Consider the following 17894-nt stretch of genomic DNA (forward strand, 5'->3'; position numbering starts at 1 on the left):
GGCTTAAGCAGGGGGACACGTCTGGCACTGCAGGATTTGAGTCCCTGGCGGCGTAGTGTGTTACTGATGGTAGGCTTTGTTACTTTGGTCCCAGCTCTCTGCAGGTCATTCACTAGGTCCCCCCGTGTGGTTCTGGGATTTTTGCTCACCGTTCTTGTGATCATTTTGACCCCACGGGGTGAGATCTTGCGTGGAGCCCCAGATCGAGGGAGATTATCAATGGTCTTGTATGTCTTCCATTTCCTAATAATTGCTCCCACAGTTGATTTCTTCAAACCAAGCTGCTTACCTATTGCAGATTCAGTCTTCCCAGCCTGGTGCAGGTCTACAATTTTGTTTCTGGTGTACATTGACAGCTCTTTGGTCTTGGCCATAGTGGAGTTTGGAGTGTGACTGTTTGAGGTTGTGGACAGGTGTCTTTTATACTGATAACAAGTACAAACAGGTGCCATTAATACAGGTAACGAGTGGAGGACAGAGGAGCCTCTTAAAGAAGAAGTTACAGGTCTGTGAGAGCCAGAAATCTTGCTTGTTTGTAGGTGACCAAATACTTATTTTCCACCATAATTTACAAATAAATTCATAAAAAATCCTACAATGTGATTCTCTGGATTTTTTTTCTCTCAATTTGTCTGTCATAGTTGACGTGTACCTATGATGAAAATTACAGGCCTCTCTCATCTTTTTAAGTGGGAGAACTTGCACAATTGGTGGCTGACTAAATACTGTTTTCCCCACTGCATTCTAATCAAATAAGTACCTTGCAAGGAAAACATGACGAATGTGGGTTTTTATATGTGCAGTTTTTTGTTGTTGTGTGTGTGTGAAGGTCAATCTAATACCGTCTAACAGTACTAGAGGTGATATTCACTGAGGCTGTGAGGGAGAACTCTAATCTCTGGTCAATCAGTGTTATCTTTGTACCATTTTTAGTTTGTGGGACGCATTGGTTGTAAGTTCTCTACAGTATGTCTATACCACAATCAGATCGAATGTACAGCAGCATAAAGGTCTCCTCTATAAATCACTCCATAGGACCAAGAAAGATCATTGCATTTCACTACCAGTCAATGAAGCAGCGTAGGAAATAGGAGCTGAAGTGATCAATAACTACAATGAAGAAAATCATATTCTATCAAAAAAGTTAATTTCCACAGCGCACAGATCATTTAAACTGAATCCATTTAATTTAATAGACAACAGAATTCAATGGCACTGGCTGTGGGGAATAAACATCACACCAGCATACCGGATACTCTGGAGACTGGCGTTCTACCTCGACGGGTTGAAGCCGACCATCTTCAGGAAGAGAACACCCGCAAAGGAAGATACCTGATCCCCCAGGGATGAGAGTATACTTTGTCAGCTTGTGGCTCCTGTTGGGTCTTATAGGAAGAGTTCCAACAGTACTTCCAAAAGAAAAGGAAAAGCCACACGCTCTTGGAGCTCGGATGCAATCATTTACAGTACCAGTCAAAAGTTTGGACACACCTACTCATTCCAGGGTTTTTCCTTCATTGTAGAATAATAGTGAAGACATCAAAACTATGAAATAACACACATGGAATCATGTAGTAACCCAAAAAGTGTTAAACAAATCAAAATATATTTTATATTTGAGATTCTTCAAAGTAGCCACCTTTTGCCTTGATGACAGCTTTGCACACGCTTGGCATTCTCTCAACCAGCTTCATGAGGTAGTCACCTGGAATGCATTTCAATTAACAGGTGTGCCTTGTTAAAAGTTAATTTGTGGAATTTCTTTCCTTCTTACTGTGTTTGAGCCAATCAGTTGTGTTGTGACAAGGTAGGGTTGGTATACAGAAGATAGCCCTATTTGGTAAAATACCAAGTCCAAATTATGGCAAGAACAGCTGAAATAAGCAAAGAGAAACGACAGTCCATCATTAATTTAATACATGAAGGTCAGTCAATACAGAACATTTCAAGAACTTTGAAAGTTTCTTCAAGTGCAGTTGCATCAAGCGCTATGATTAAACTGGCTCTCATGAGGACCGCCACAGGAATGGAAGACCCAGAGTTACCTCTTCTGCAGAGGATAAGTTCACTAGAGTTACCAGCTTCATAAATTGCAGCCCAAATAATTGCTTCACAGACTTCAAGTAACAGACTGTCACAACTTCCTCCGAAGCTGCCACCTCTCCTTGTTCGGGCAGGTTTCGGCGTTTGTCATCACTGGCCTTCTAGCCACTGCCACTCCTCATCTCATCATTCCATTTGTTTAGTCTTGTTTATTACACACACCTGGTTCATATCCCCTCATCAGTACCAGTATAAGTGTTCCCTCTGCCCCCTTGTCTTTGTGTGTGATTGTTTACTGTGGAGGATAGAGTGTATTTTGTATCACCGGGATATATCCCAGTGTGCCTTCTATTTTCCAGTGCACCTGTTTTGCGCACTGGAGTGTTTTGACGCATTACTGCGTAACTCTGTGTTTCAGAATAAATCCTGTTATTCTGTGATTTACCCTCATGCGCCTGACTCCTTCTAAATCACCTCATCACACAGACACATCTCAACATCAACTTCAGAGGAGACTGCGTGAATCAGGCCTTCATGGTTGAATTGCTGCAAAGAAACCACTACTAAAGGACACCAATAATAAGAAGAGACTTGCTTGGACCAAGAAACATGAGCAATGGACATTAGACCAGTGAAAATCTGTCCTTTGGTCTGATGAGTCCAAATTTTAGATTTTTGGTTCCCACGGCCGTGTCTTTGTGAGACGCAGAGTAGGTGAATGGATTATCTCCGTATGTGTGGTTCCCACCGTGAAGCATGGAGGAGGAGGTGTGATGGTGTTGGGGTGCTTTTCTGGTGACACTGTCTGTGATTTATTTAGAATTCAAGGCACACTTAACCAGTATGGTTACCACAGCATTCTGCAGCGATACGCCATCCCATCTGGTTTGCGCGTAGTGGGACTATCATTTGTTTTTCAACAGGACAATGACCCAACACACCTCCAGGCTGTGTAAGGGCTATTTGACCAAGAAGGAGAGTGATGGAGTGCTGCATCAGATGACCTGGCCTCCACAATCACCCCACCTCAACCCAATTGAGATGGTTTGGGATGAGTTGGACCGCAGAGTGAAGAAACAGCAGCCAACAAGTGCTCAGCATATGTGGGAACTCCTTCAAGACTGTTGTAAAAGCATTCCAGGTGAAGCTGGTTGAGAGAATGCCAAGAGTGTGCAAAGTTGTCATCAAGGGAAAGGGTGGCTACTCTCAAACCTAAAATATATTTTGATTTGTTTAACACTTTTTTGGTTACTACATGATTCCATATGTGTTATTTCATAGTTTTGATGTCTTCACTATTATTCTACAATGTAGAATATAGTAAAAATTAAGAAAAACCCTGGAATGAGTAGGTGTGTCCAAACTTTTGACTGGTACTGTATTTCTCACCAATGTTTTGACAGCCAAGCTGTCTTCATCAGGGTAACAGTCTGTTCCAACAGTAGCTTCTGTTCCTGCGCAGTGGCCTGGATCGGTGGGAGCTGGATCATTTCTGTCACCTGCCTCTGTGGTTCGGTTTGGGGTTGACAGGCTGTAAACAGGCTGTAGACAGGCTGTAGACCCTAGGGTGATGCCTCGCTGGTTGGCCCTCTTTGGTCCATTATGAGTTCCTCGAAGTCCTGGAAGCTGGAATCAGATGTATCAAGTGGTTACAGATGTATCAATTTGTGTGTGTGGGTGTGTGTGTGTGTGTGTGTGTGTATGTGTGTGTGACCCCTACAGCTGGCTTCACCTTACCTCTCCAGCAAGAGAACCCCCACAGGAAACCAGGGGTGTAGAGGGAGGGGTGAAGACCAGGGGGTAGTGGGAGGGGTGAAGAACCAGGGGGTAGTGGGAGGGGTGAAGAACCAGGGGGTAGTGGGAGGGGTGAAGAAGGGGGCGTTAGGTGTGCTTTCTCTCGTAGAGGGGTGGGGAGGCATAATTCTGTGAACGTGGATAGGGGCGTGTGTCTTCAACACAAAGCGGGAGAATGGCTTGCCCAGGATGATATTGTCATGGCTGAAGTCTATCTTGACTGTGGTCTCCAAGGACTTCCAGTAGTGCAGTATATCTTCATCCTCCTCATCCACTTCCACGATGGAGGGCAGAGAGGGAGAGACACACACAGTGGGAAGAAAGTCCCAGACTCAAAGAAAACCAAGTTAATGGGATTCTTCTTCTTCCTGCGCCCTCGTCAGTTATTCTCTCATTCTCGCTCAGATAGTGGGACCAAGGGGGTCAGGAGGGTGTGAAAGGGGCACCTCTCACCCACCTGCACAGCTCTCCCACTGGTCAGTACAGCGGAGTGGTCTGTGCTACCTGTAAAGCTGGACGTAGGTATGGGCAGGGGGTGACAGCTGTCATTTCTGCCTACGTTAGCTGGGTGGCAAACTGAAGGTGGGCCACATAGGAACACTCTCTCAGCGCTTCTGAAGGACTGGGGCTCAGAGGGTAATATGACCATCTGTCGTCCAGTAGCTCTGGTAGTATAGCAGACCGGATCTGTAAGCGCTGGATTCTCTCCGACACACGCCTCTGTGGTCTGACGTTGGCAGTCCGGGCTGGCACTGGGGAGGCAGGTGGGGCAGACACCAGACGGACAGGCACTGAGATGACAGTTGGGGTAGGCACTGGGATGGCCGGCAGGGCAGGTGAGGCTGACACTGCAATGGCTGGCAGCTCAGGGAAAGACCTAGTCTGCTCCCTCCTATCCTTGGAGTCTATAAGATTGAATAGGTCCAGTTAAGAATCCGCAGCTCTCTGCCATCAGTGTGTTTTATGATTAGTCTAGATTGCAAAAGGGTCGTTCCACCTCACAAAGCAGAAGAAATAGGATTGACACCCACCATCTCAGATTGTTCTGAAATCCTTTCTGTAGTTAGTAACAGATATTATTAGAATTCCTGAAACATTATTTTGTTGAAATGTAATTTGAAGCTAATTGATTGCACCCAAATTGGCCATTTTAATTTATAGGATTCAGATAATATTCAATAAATATAGTACCCAACATCCGATTTGGACCAAACTTCTTCCTACCAATGAGGAAGACATGAGGAATAAATCAAATGGGAAAAAAACACCAACGGACCCCCCCCCACACCCAATGCCAGTCCCACCCCAACAACCAGTATACAGTGTCAGTTCTCTATGTTTGACAAATAACATGAAGCTGTGGCTTGGCGTATTGCTTCTCCATACTATGTAATGTATTCCCTGTGAATCTGGTGATGTTTTTTTCCATCCTTGTTCAGAGAAATTTGTCATTGAAGTCGCTTGCATTATTTACCATAAAGTAGTGTGAAAGTACCAGGTTTTGACCACTACATGCCGGACACTTGCTGCCCTTCAGCTGGAGACCAGGCAAGCGAGGCACCTTGGGGATGTTTTTGATCCTTTGGACAGTCAGAGAAGTCACAGTGAGCAGTGGGAGTCTGATGGGTGGAGTGACCATTGGAGGGATTCCTGTTTCAGCCCTCTCCAGTCATATCCATGTTGTGGAAGTGGGATCAGCTATTCCTTCTCCTTGGTGGCCTTGGCAGTGGGACATTACAACTGGCACACCGGACACCCAGAAGGTCTGTCAGATTGTTCTCAGAACTAGTCTTTGGTGTCCCAGCCTCTCTGTCTTTCATTACTGTGGGCCACAGTGAAAGAGCAAAACACACAATTTAGCATTTTTGGGAATAGGAATAAGTGCATTGATATTAGAATAGAATATGATCAGACAGTCTTATCATAAGCCTGTCTGTTAAAACAAAGTGACAGTTAGAATGCGAATAAATAATAATTAATTTATCGAGTTGTTAAAATATTCATGAAACTTAAGCCTCCTCCCAACTATGCATGACACTATTTCATTTTAAAAGAAATAGTCACAGACAGGCCTAATTCTAATTTTACTTTAATCAATGTATAAAGCCTATAATGCACAGCAAATACAAAAGCAAGTGATTAATTATTTATTGTAAAATTGATGGTCCAGACGAAAAGCAATAATTATTGTCTGCCTGTCTGCATGTAGGCCTTTGTTTCCTCAAGGCATCTGCGCAGGCCAGCAGTAGTCACTCTCAGTGCAATACATTGTATTACTTATATAATAACTAGAGACATAGGCCTACTGTATAACCATACAATAATCGATTGCTATTATTTGGATATGTCCATATTTATTTTTCTACTTCAGGTGTTGGGTTTGCGTTGCTCTTTTCCCAAGACAAGTTCTGCTACATTCGACTAGGCTATTTTGCGCCCACAAGATGGCGCAATGTGACTGCATTTCCCAACGGTGTCGTCAACGAAAACTCCCGTTTCAACATCCGCTGTGCACATTTTCCCACTGGGAATATTGTTTGATGTAGAGCCTTAGGCATCTTATCCTACTTTTGAAAATACACTTCCATTGTCTGTAAGAGTGTGTGCAATAAATATGTTTTTGTTTTTCTCTTAGTATTTCCGAACTAATGTTGAATGATCTGAATCACCTCTCATGTAGGCTATAATTCTCACGCATCTTTTAGATAACTTATATTATCCTAGCCTATATATAGTCTTTGAAAGTTATGCCCTTTGAAAACGACGCCATATAAGACTACTTTATCTTCTGTAGGCTGTCATCATTAGCCATGACGCACCCACAGCATCGCTTCCTTTAAATGCCACTTTGAAAATGTGACACACCAAATAAGATAGCCTATGCATGTGTTGAGGCAAGGAACATGCGACCATGCACTTGTTTTTGGACCAAGCAAACACACTCTGAGCGTGAATTATTCAAATTCATTCTAAATAGTCCCTGCACACATCTTCCAGTGATCATGGGTATGATTATGGTGATTTGAAACAGCCAATTAAAATAAACTGCCCAATATTTACAGAAACAACTAACAAACATCAGAGAATCATTAGGTAACCTAGAGTTGGGATGCAAACCACCGCTGTGTGGGAATATTGGGTGATTCCACAGAGAAGGAGGGAAGATCTCAATCATTTCCTCACGTCCTCCCTCCTGTCCTCGCTCCTCGTTTCCTTCTCAAAACCCATTGGATGAGAACGCCAGAGATCTTGCCTCTCTGACCTTCTCCTCCAATGGGTTTTGAGAAGGAGACGAGGAGAGGGGAGAGGGGACGCGATTTAGAAAACAATTGAGATGTTCCCGTAGACGCGCTCCAGCCACCTTCAGGATGCTGCTGTTCTTTCAGCACCACGAGCACAGCACAGGCTTGCGCAGCGTTGGTTTGGCAGTGAGTCCACGAGGGACCCGATCACAGTAACCGGCGGGTAAGTCCTACTTAATTGTTGCATTTTTTCAAACTATGTGATATGAGTCATGTTCCTTATTTAATGTTTTTCGATTTTTTCCGTTTTCTTTAGCAATAGCCTACAGACTTGATATTGAGAATATCCGTTTTCCGATGCGCTCACGTTTCCAATCATTCACCCAAAGTCACATTTGATCTGTAAAAAAAATAATTAAAGAGTTACTTTTGACATGGGTTCCTGGTAGATATAAAAAAAATAATCGTCAAGAAAGTGGTCCATTGAAGAACATTTTAATTTAGACAGGCATAGGAATTTTCGGTGCGTTATTTTTTTTTGTTATTTAGCAGATGCTCTTATCCAGAGCGACTTACAGGAGCAATTACGGTTAAGTCCCTTGCTTAAGGGCACATCGACAGATCTTTCACCTAGTCGGCTCGGGGATTAGAACCAGCGACCTTTCGGTTACTGGCACAACGTTCTTACCCACTAAGCTACCTGCCGCCGTTATGCATGTTTCATCTGTCATCATCAACCGAGTTCAAATCGATTGAAAGGGAGAAAGCAGTAAACTTAAAATGGACCACGGAATAAGTAGCCTATCTCATAAAAAAATCCCAGAGAGACCTTCTCACCTTTCAATCATGCTAATTGGGCATATTGCACCTTTATCACAAATCAAAATTGGTGGGTTATTGGTGTGTAGTCTAAATCATGCAGTGTGCAATCAAAATCTTGGCTGATACAATTATTTACATTTAGATTACTGCAGTTAGAGCAAAACATTATTATGATTGTGCATGAGATTTGCTTTGTGGAACTGTAAAGCACTGTAATATAGGTCACAAATGAACTAGGCTACTTACTCCTCACCTGTGGGTCAAATCATCAAGTTAAAGCGTTTTAACCTTTTGACTGATGGTTGCAAAGCTGTTGCTTTATGTAATTCAAGGCATAGTATATGCTTTGCGCTAAGATATTGTAATTGATGAGTGTTGTATCTAGCTTAGCTGTCGAAGAAGGCATGTCTGTACGGTTTCACATTGTACATCACTCTGACGATTAATAACATGTGCCACTCATTCTGACTACCCATTCATATGTAAAGCAGCACACTGTCTTAAACCATAACAACGTACAGTATGACATACAGCACACGTTGTACCATACATAACATTTCCCCCTCCTTTCCAAAACCAGGGACTGGTACCATATATAAAAATGTCCATAGGGCAATAACCCAGAGTGATACCTAACAAAAAAACATTAACCCTTAAATGGATGAGGTAACAAAGACTCTCCCAAACTAGACAGTTCAGTCAATTAACCTGAAGGTTGGCTAAGACACCTAACGGAGCCTAAGAATGAAAGGAAGTAAGGTAGTCCTCCAGATGAGCAGGGCGAGTCCGTGGCTGCATAGGCTGATCTTCAGCCACCACTGCTTGTGGCTCTAGCCCTTGGGAGCCCACAGAGGCTGAGGCTCGGGTGGTAGTGCAGGAGGAGGTTCATCAGGTGGTGTCTCTGGCCTGTATGTCCGTGTTATACTGGCCTGTGCGAGAGGTGTGGGAATTTGTATTCCATGAGGGGCAGAGACGTTCCTGAAGCGGCTGGCGTGCCAGCGTGATCCACTGCTCAGCATGAAGGTGGCGGGCCCCAGTTGTCGACTGACCTGCAAGGGGTCTGTCCAGAATGAAACCATTTTGTTGCACCGCTGAGACCGATTGGCTTGGACCCAGTCTGACACTTGGATGATCGGCTTCTTCACCCTGTGTGCATTGTCAAAGTGCCGTTTCATTGCTCTTTGGTGCCTGGTGGCTGCCTGCTTTGCTTGGGTGCGCCTAGTCGCCGGTGCTGCCACGCTCTGTATTCTGAGTCTGTCCAGTGGCACTTCCATCTCACGACCGAGCATGAGAGATGCCGGTGAGACCTGTGTTGTCGTGTGTTTTCATGCTCTGTAGTGCACTAGTGTTTGGTTCAGGGTGGTTTGGAACGTGCAACCCTGGACCAGGTGTTCTCTGATGCTATTCTTCAGCGTTTGGTTGAAGCGTTCCACCCCTCCGTTAGCTTGTGGTTTGTAGTAGGCCGTGCGGATATGTTTGATTCCCTTGTTGCTGAGGTAGGAGGAGAACTCGGCAGAGGTTAGCTGGAGCCCATTGCCAGTTCCTGAGGCTGACAGCAGCATTGTGAGGGATTGGTGGTCAGGTCAGAGCATGAACAGTCAGCCGTACAGGTAGAGGTGCAACCTTTCGCACGCCCAGACACAGGCCAGTGCTTTTCATTCGTCCACAGAGTACTGTTGCTTGGTGGGGCTCAGGGCCCTCGAGGCAAATGCGACGGGCCTCTCAATGCCATTCTGCAGCTGTGAGAGGACAGCTTCCAGCACTCCAGCTGAGGCGTCATTGGTGACGATGGTGGGGCAGGCGGGGTCAAAGTGACTGGGGCTGTGGTGAGCTGGCCCTTCAGTGAGCGGACCGCCTCTGAGCAGGCTGCAGTACAGGCCCATGGCTCGTCCTTCTTGAGGAGCTGGAAAAGGGGCGCTGTGGTATGAAAGTAGTGGAGAAGAAACCGGAGGTAGTAGGCTGTCATGCCCAAGAATGATGCCACCTGAGAGGCTGAGGTAGGTTCCGGGTTGCGGTGGACGACTTCGATGTTTAACATGAGTGGGGCAGTGCCTTTGGCCGACAGGGCGGAAACCCACAAGCTCAACGACTGGAGCTGCAAAGGTGCACTTTTCGCCGCTCAGGATCAGGTTGTTCTGCAGTAGAGCACTGAATACTCTGTGGAGTCGCTGGTCATGGATGTGGAGGACTTGGCCGTGGATCACGGTGTCGTCTAGATAGAGGATGGTGCTCATCTCCTTCTGGAAGCAGCTGGGGGCGGAGCTAAGTCCAAAAGGGATGCGTGTGTATCTGAACACGCCAGCGTGTGTGACGAAGGCCGTGAGGTCTCTGCTGGCTGTGCGGAGGGGCACCTGAATATAACCCTGATAATGTCGAGCTTCATGAAGACCCTGGAGCCGTGAAATTGTTCAGTCAGCTCCTCAGCGGTAGGCAAGGGGTACTTATCCGGGACGACAGCCTTGTTCACAGCACGGGGATTCACACATGTCTGGATTCCACCTGACTTTTTGGTTGCAATGACCAAGTTTTGAATCCAGGGGGCAGCGTTGACTGGCTCAATGACGTCTGCCTCCAACTGCGAATGGAGATCTTTTGTGACGTCATCACGCAGAGCAAAGAGGATGCGCCACAGGGACTGCATGACTGGGGTCACTAGGGGCCTTTGAGTAAAGGCTGTTTGGCAGCCCAGTCCATCAAACAGAGCTGGCCAGTTCTGTTGCAATGTGCAGGTATCCTGGTGGATAGCCGACCCACTGTCATCTCTGTGTGAACCCCAAGCCTGTGAAGAGGTCGAGGCTCAGGAGTTTGGCACCCCGTTTTGCAATGTGAAATGTGAATGACGGTAGGTGCTTGGTGCTGTAGTGCACTGGGACCTGGAGAGTGCCTACAAAGTCTATCTTGGAGTTATCATACCCACATAGGGCAGTGGAGGGCTGTTGGGGTGGTTGGTGAGTGAACAACTTTTTGTGGCAAGGTTGAGCAACGACACCACAGCAAAGGCAAACCCACCTCACCCAGCTGCATGTTTTGAATGACACATGGTTGAGGGAGACAGTTTGGATTTCAGTGCGTTCATGTTGAGAGTCAGAGGAGAATGAGGGCCGAGCTAGTAGCAGGGGCAGAACGACACACTTCTGCAAAGTGATTGTATTTTGAACAGTTCTTGCATATCTTTCCATGGGCTGGGCAGTTTGAAGCCCTTGAATCGTGAGAGCAAGCCCCACAGTTGCCGTAGCTACGTCGGTTTGTTTGTCTGTGTGCCTGCTGCACGGGTATGCCGGTGTCTGTTTCCATGCCGCTATCGACGTGGGAGGGCGTGTGCAACACGCTAACACTGTAGTGCGCCTGCACGGGCTGATGTTGCTGTGTGAGAATGGCTGGGGACCGAGTGTCTGCTGCAGAGCTGTCTGTTAGCATAGTAGATCATTCCAAAGCCACTTCAACCTGGGGTCCTGATTTAATTGCTCCATCAAGTTGTAAATTGTCAGATTCCAAAAGTAATTTCTCCCTTGTCTTTTCACATAACGTCCCCTCTACCAGCTGATCCCTGATGATCTCATCCTGAAGTCCCCCATTGTTACAAAAGCTAGCCAAGTCACTCAGATTAGCCACGTAGCTTTGAATTGACTCACCGGGCTGTTGGTGTCTTTTCCGTAGCCGGTAGCGTCAGAGGAGCACTCGCTGTTTCCCGGCAAAGTCGTTCCGTAGGAGGTTGACTGCAGCATTGAATGTAGGAGCCCATCCAAGAGCTCTGAAAATCCTCTGTACCGAGGCAGTGACGGCGCAGTGCTGTCCTCCACTTGTCGGCGATTGTAGAAAAGTCCAGAGCTTCGAGAAGTGTTTAAACTTTTGAGCCAGTTATTCCATGGGACTGGAGGTTTGCCAGGCACGGAAAGGAATGGTACTGGTGGGGGTAAACTGAATTCAGCCATCCTCGTCACCAATGCTATATCTAGCTTAGCTGTAGAAGAACACACGTCTGCGCAATTTCACATTGTACATCACTCTGATGTTTAATGACATGTGCCACTAATTCTGACCACCCATTTATACGTAAAGCAGCACACTGTCGTAAACCATAACGACGTACAGTACGACCTACAATACGTCGTACCATACATAACAATGATTGGGTCCCAATTGTTGGGTTGAAGTAAACGTTATGGACTCTCTGGGTTATGAGTTGATGCCGCATGGCTTTACAGTAGCCTACTCATAGGCCTGTAGGCATTAGCCTACCATGTCTTTAATAAAATATAAATCAAGTAGGCCTAATTTTCTCAATACTCAGTCATTAATTAGTAGGGTATTAGCATAGAACAATAGCTTCATTCACCAGGGAACTATACAGCACAGGTGAGCGCATGCTTAGGCCTGTGCTACACGCGGTTGCTATTGCCATGCTTCATTTGTGCAGAGCGTCTTTCAAACAGTTATAGATCGATTGTTTTATAACAGTAACAAACATTACTGTTTGGTTCAGCTGGAGTTATTTTTGTAAGTAATTCGACCAATGTAGGGGTGCACAATGCCAGTCTTCAGATCCAAACTCCAGCTAGTTTTTGTTTCTCACTGGCATGCTACACTTTTGGATGAGAGTGACTGGCTGCAATCGGTATCTGGTTAAAAGATAAGAACTGAAACGAGCAGTGTAAAGGCCAGAGCTGATAAACTGTTGTAATGCTACACAATTGTAATGTCCATGGAGCCTCCCTTATGAAAAAAGATTGCAGTTAGAGTAACTGTAGTATGCTGCAAATACTGCGTCCAAAATAACACTGTATTTTTTTTTTTACTGCAGTAATTTTGCAGTGTAACTGCAGTTACAGTGCGGTATAACTGCAGTTCAACTGCAGTACACTGCAGTTATTCTACAATTACTGCGTCCAAAATACCACAGTCGACTGCAGTTACTGCACTTTTACTGCCGTTTCAAAACTGCAATCTTTTTTTTTGTAAGGGCTTGATTGATCAGGCTCAAAACCAAAAAAATTCTGTACTAATCACGAGGGGCACTCTGAAGAGAACGCATATCATTTGTACAAAAAAAGTAGTCCTAGTCATGAATAAGTGTGGATAATGAGTTTTTATGTCTCTCTGGGCAACAATGAAAGAAAAGCCAGTAAGCCACTCTCTCCATTCCGGAACAACGGGAGCTAAGTCCTGTATTTCCTCTCAGATGGAAAATGAATGCTAACAGTAAACTGGCAGAGCTAATGCAACTGAATAAGCTGCAGACAGGAAGAAAATACCTGCATGTTTTCATTTTGCCGGCAGGCAACCAGCGCATGTTAACATAAACATACACACACACAGGTTCTGTCATTGTAATCAATGCTATTTATTGCGCGACAACATATCTGTAAGGCTGTAGGGTATGCTGCTGTGTCCATTTTGATGTAGCTTGCTGTATAACTATGCATTATGTAAATAAACATATCACAGTAATTTAAATTCACGTCAGTGTAAGGATTAGTCTCATTGCAAATGCAATAGCTTATTACATGATAATACAATTATTTGATGTTTTTATCAAGCACATTCTCAGCTTTGTAGACAGAGTTTATGCAGATGTGACAGTGCCTACGTTTGAAGATTTCCCAGTTTTCAAAGGGAGATTCCATGCTGTGTGATGTGGATGTTTGTTGTGTCTATCCTTATACTCTCGCACTGTGTGTGTGTGTGTGTGTGTGTGTGTGTGTGTGTGTGTGTGTGTGTGTGTGTGTGTGTGTGTGCGTATGTGTGTGTGTGCATGGATGCATGCTTCAGTGCAGGGGTACTAAAATCCTTACCTGGAGGTCCTGAATACTTCTGGTTTTCTGTTCTACCTGATAATTAATTGCATCCACCTGGTGTCCCAGGTCTAAATCAATTCCTGATTAAAGGGGAACAATGAAAAAAGCAAGGTCCAGATTTTAGTTGGATGGTTTTAGTGTGTGCACGTATGTGTTTGAGAAAGAGAGAGAAGCGAGAAATAGTATATGTGAATTTGTGTGTGTGGGCGTGTGACCTACATATATTCATATGTGCTGTGTCTAATAGAGAGCTGAACCCTACAGTGTGTAACAGATGGATTGTTTTCCCCCTTTGTCTCACACATCACAAACAGGGTCTTTTGAGCATGAGACACCCAGGATTGTGGAGAGAGATCCCCACTGTCCAGCCAGTGTGAGAAACTCAGCCTCTCTTCTCTCCAGCCTCCTTATCTTGCTCAAACTACACCCTTTTCCCAGGGATGCCAGGTACATGCATCAGCAACTCTTTGAAACCAGAGGTAACCGTCCCTAACCCTGCCCTGATCTAGGAGGGTCACACACGATACGCCCCACCCTGTGTCCCCACCACCCCCACCAGCTGCCTGCTGCTCTGAGCTCCCAGAACTACACCAACACTCCCCTGACCCACTCTCTCCCGCACTGCTACCACCATGGCCAGGGAGTCCAAACACCCCTCCCTCTCACTTCACTGCTTCCTCTTCATACTGACCACCAAATGTTACTGGCTGTTGGCCTCTGCCACTCAGAAGCCCCCGGACCCCCAGCTGCCTCTGCAGGAGTACGCCCACTCCATCCGGCTGGACGGTGACATCATGCTGGGCGGCCTATTCCCTGTGCACTCCCGTGGCGAGAGAGGTGTACCCTGCGGGGAGCTGAAGAAGGAGAAGGGCATTCATAGGCTGGAGGCCATGCTGTTTGCGATTGACCTGATCAACAAGGACCCAGAGCTGCTCCCCAATGTGACCCTGGGGGCGCGCATCCTGGACACCTGTTCTAGAGACACCTATGCCCTGGAGCAGTCGCTGACCTTCGTCCAGGCACTCATCGAGAGGGACGGCTCGGACGTGCGCTGCGCCAACGGAGACCCGCCCATCTTCGCCAAGCCGGACAAGGTGGTGGGGGTCATAGGGGCGGCGGCTAGCTCGGTGTCCATCATGGTTGCCAACATCCTGCGGCTCTTCAAGGTGAGGATTCTGTTTCCGCTATTTAAAATGGATGTTGTTTTTTCCATAGTTAATGTTCTCTATATTATTTAAGCTGAAGTTTGACTCAGGCTTAAGATCTAGCTCTAGCCTACTCTGAAGGCTTTGAAAAGGTCAAAGATGTATTATGTTTTTGTCAGTCTTCCCTTCAACGTTCAGTTGGTTTGCATAGCAGACTTTGTTCCGCTGTCTTTGACATTAGAATGCAGATGGGGCTTCCCTAGGCTGTGTTGTGGTGGAGCGTCATCTTGAGAACATTTTATTTAAATAATTATTTTCCAAGCTAGTGGCTGGGCTTTTGTTAGAAATGTAGGGATTTTCTTGACACAAGCATCATGATCCTGTCACATGACGTCAGCTGGTATTAGAGCTAATTCATAATTATGGGTTGACACCTTTGCTCTGGCATTGAGACATTTGGGCTGCATGCTTGGCTTGTTCACTATTGAAGCAAATAAAGCTCAATTAGCCAACACCCCATTAGAATATATTCAGTGTTATTAAAATATGTTTTACTAACTCCAGAGAGCTGGAAACTATCAGTTGGTCTTAAGCAGGAGTTTACATTGGTTCTTGCATTCCAATCAGAAGGTCTGAATTTCAGTGACTGACCAGTGGTAGACTCATGAAAAGGTCAAACCATTGATGCGAAACAACTGGCTACGATATGGAGTCTCGGTTCCCAGAGAGAGGTGAATGAGATGTCATTTAGCACATCATTTTTGTTGGAATATGTAGTGTCAGCCTGTATATGAATACCCAATGTTTCTGTGATTTAACTGATGTTGATATTGCAGCATATTGCTGTCAAAACAGCTTGATATTTTGTCTCCCTTCTTAGTAATAGAGAAAGCAACTATTCTGGAAGTAAAAATAGAAGGTTTGAAATTATATAGACATGCATTGATATGTTGCATTAATCTAATACAGCCATTGTCCTTTTCATCGTCAGCACAGATATGACAACATGGAGGAGAGTATAAATATTCACTGGTCTGCTTGAGGAGAAAAGGTGACAGTGGAGAATGACCCGGACAGGAAAATATTGAATGAGGTTGAATCTTCGGCCTAAAGCGGTGGCATGAGCAATGACTTGTCTGATTAATTAAGATGCTGATGGAATAGCTTGAAGAAGCAGGGTCAGAGGTCAGAACGGGGAAGAGGAAGGGCCTGACAGGCTACATACAGAGGTTCTGCCCTAACAAAGTGGATCATGTAAACCATCTGCTGGGTGCAAGACGTTATGTGAACCACATCTCATTGTTTTGAAGGGATACACATTCTCTTTCAACTTGTTCGTATTTAACCCCCACAACACACTTGTCTTCTACCCAACACCTCTCAGAAAAACCTCCATATCAATGTCCGTTTAAGGATGCGTTACATCCTGAGCATGGAAGCTCTGATTTTACACTCCATTGACTCCCATAAACAGACTAAGCATGCTTTCTTCACTATCGATCCGTGTGCAGAGGACTGACCCAATTACAGTCTTAGTAATGGAATGTATATGCACAGCTTCATCTGCAAGACAAGAGGAACACTCCAGATAATTGTTTCCCCCTAAGTACTGCTGTGGGATCAGCTTTCACTTTCACCCAATCCCAACCTTAAGCATTGAGGTTGTGGTTTGCTGTTCTGTGTTTAGTGGTGGTGTAGTAGTGGTTTAAAAGGATGTAGGCCTAGGGGAGATCCCATTGACCTGTCATTCCAAACTGTGACTGCCTCAATTAATCAAGTTCCAAGTCACAACCAGTCTGTGCAGGATAAAACCACATTGAAGTTCAAAATGGCTCCCTATAGAGTTATGAAATCCTTACTTCCCACACAAAGCGTACAAAAACATATGTATGTGATCGTCCATAACGTACATATATCCAGTATCACTGTACACTATATTTATGTAATTAGGTGTAATTAGAATTTGGGACAACGTATACAATAGAAAAGGTGCCAATCCGGGACCACTTCGAGGTTTTGTGGTATTGATGCTGAAGATGATGTGCTCAGCACGTGACTAGGCAGAGAGCCTTCGTGGTCTATGGTTCAATGAGCCTGTTGGCACCTGAAGGTGGTGCGGTCAATGTGTATCTGACACTCCTCTGAGCTCTCTGACCCAAATGAGGCTGACCTGGGGTGTGCTCTGTGGGGTATGATTCAACGTTTGAGGTGTGTTTTGTTGAGCATCCTACTCTGTAATAATGTCTTCTGCTTTGTTCAACTGATGTTCAAATGATGATGATGAGGATGATGATGATGGACCAGAGGCATATTAAGTTCCAGTCAAACAACAAAACTAAGGATGTGTCATTAGGACAAAATACTCTGAGTCTTCAATGTGACATTCAATGACAGATTCTGGAAAGCTGCCAAAAAGAATAATATAACAATTGGAATTTCACTCATTGAAATGCAGTGAACAAAAATATAAAGGCAACATGTAAAGTGATGGTCCCATGTTTCATGAGCTGAAATAAAATATCCCAGACATTTTCCATATCACAAAAAGCTTATTTCTCTCAAATGTTGTGCACACATTTTTTACATTTGTTTAAACAGCATGATCATTACACAGGTGCACCTTGTGCTGGGGACAATAAAAGGCCACACTAAAATGTGCAGTTTTATCACACATCACAATGCCACAGATGTCTTAAGTTTTGAGGTAGCGTGTAATTGGCATGCTGACTGCAGCAATGTCCACCAGAGCTGTTGCCAGAGAATTGAATGTTAATTTCTCTACCATAAGCCGCCTCCAACTTCGTTTTAGAGAATTTGGCCGTACATACAACCGGCCTCACAACCACCATGTGTATGTGGGCAAGCGGTTTGCTGATGTCAACGTTGTGAACAGAGTGCCCCATGGTGGCGGTGGAGTTATGGTACGGGCAGGCATAAGCTATGGACACAAACACAATAACATTTTATCGATGTCAATTTTAATGCACAGAGATACCGTGATGAGATCCTGAGGCCCATTATTGTGCCATTAATTTGCCGCAATCACCTCATGT

The 17894-nt window shown here is 45.1% G+C and overlaps 1 protein-coding gene across 1 annotated transcript in view; it reads left to right on the forward strand.

Annotated features, from left to right (window-relative positions):
- The first annotated feature begins 7182 nt into the window (after window positions 1–7182).
- Window positions 7183–17894, forward strand: part of LOC121540543 (metabotropic glutamate receptor 8-like) — a 209167-nt gene continuing 198455 nt past the window's right edge. The window contains exons 1-2 of the mRNA XM_041849492.2: window positions 7183–7302; window positions 14011–14862. Of these exons, the coding sequence (XP_041705426.1) occupies window positions 14329–14862 (534 nt within the window). The 5' untranslated portion in view covers window positions 7183–7302; window positions 14011–14328. The remainder of the gene's footprint in view (window positions 7303–14010; window positions 14863–17894) is intronic.

The sequence above is a fragment of the Coregonus clupeaformis genome, chromosome 26 (assembly GCF_020615455.1).
Source record: "Coregonus clupeaformis isolate EN_2021a chromosome 26, ASM2061545v1, whole genome shotgun sequence".
In the NCBI taxonomy this organism is placed as follows: Eukaryota; Metazoa; Chordata; class Actinopteri; order Salmoniformes; family Salmonidae; genus Coregonus; species Coregonus clupeaformis.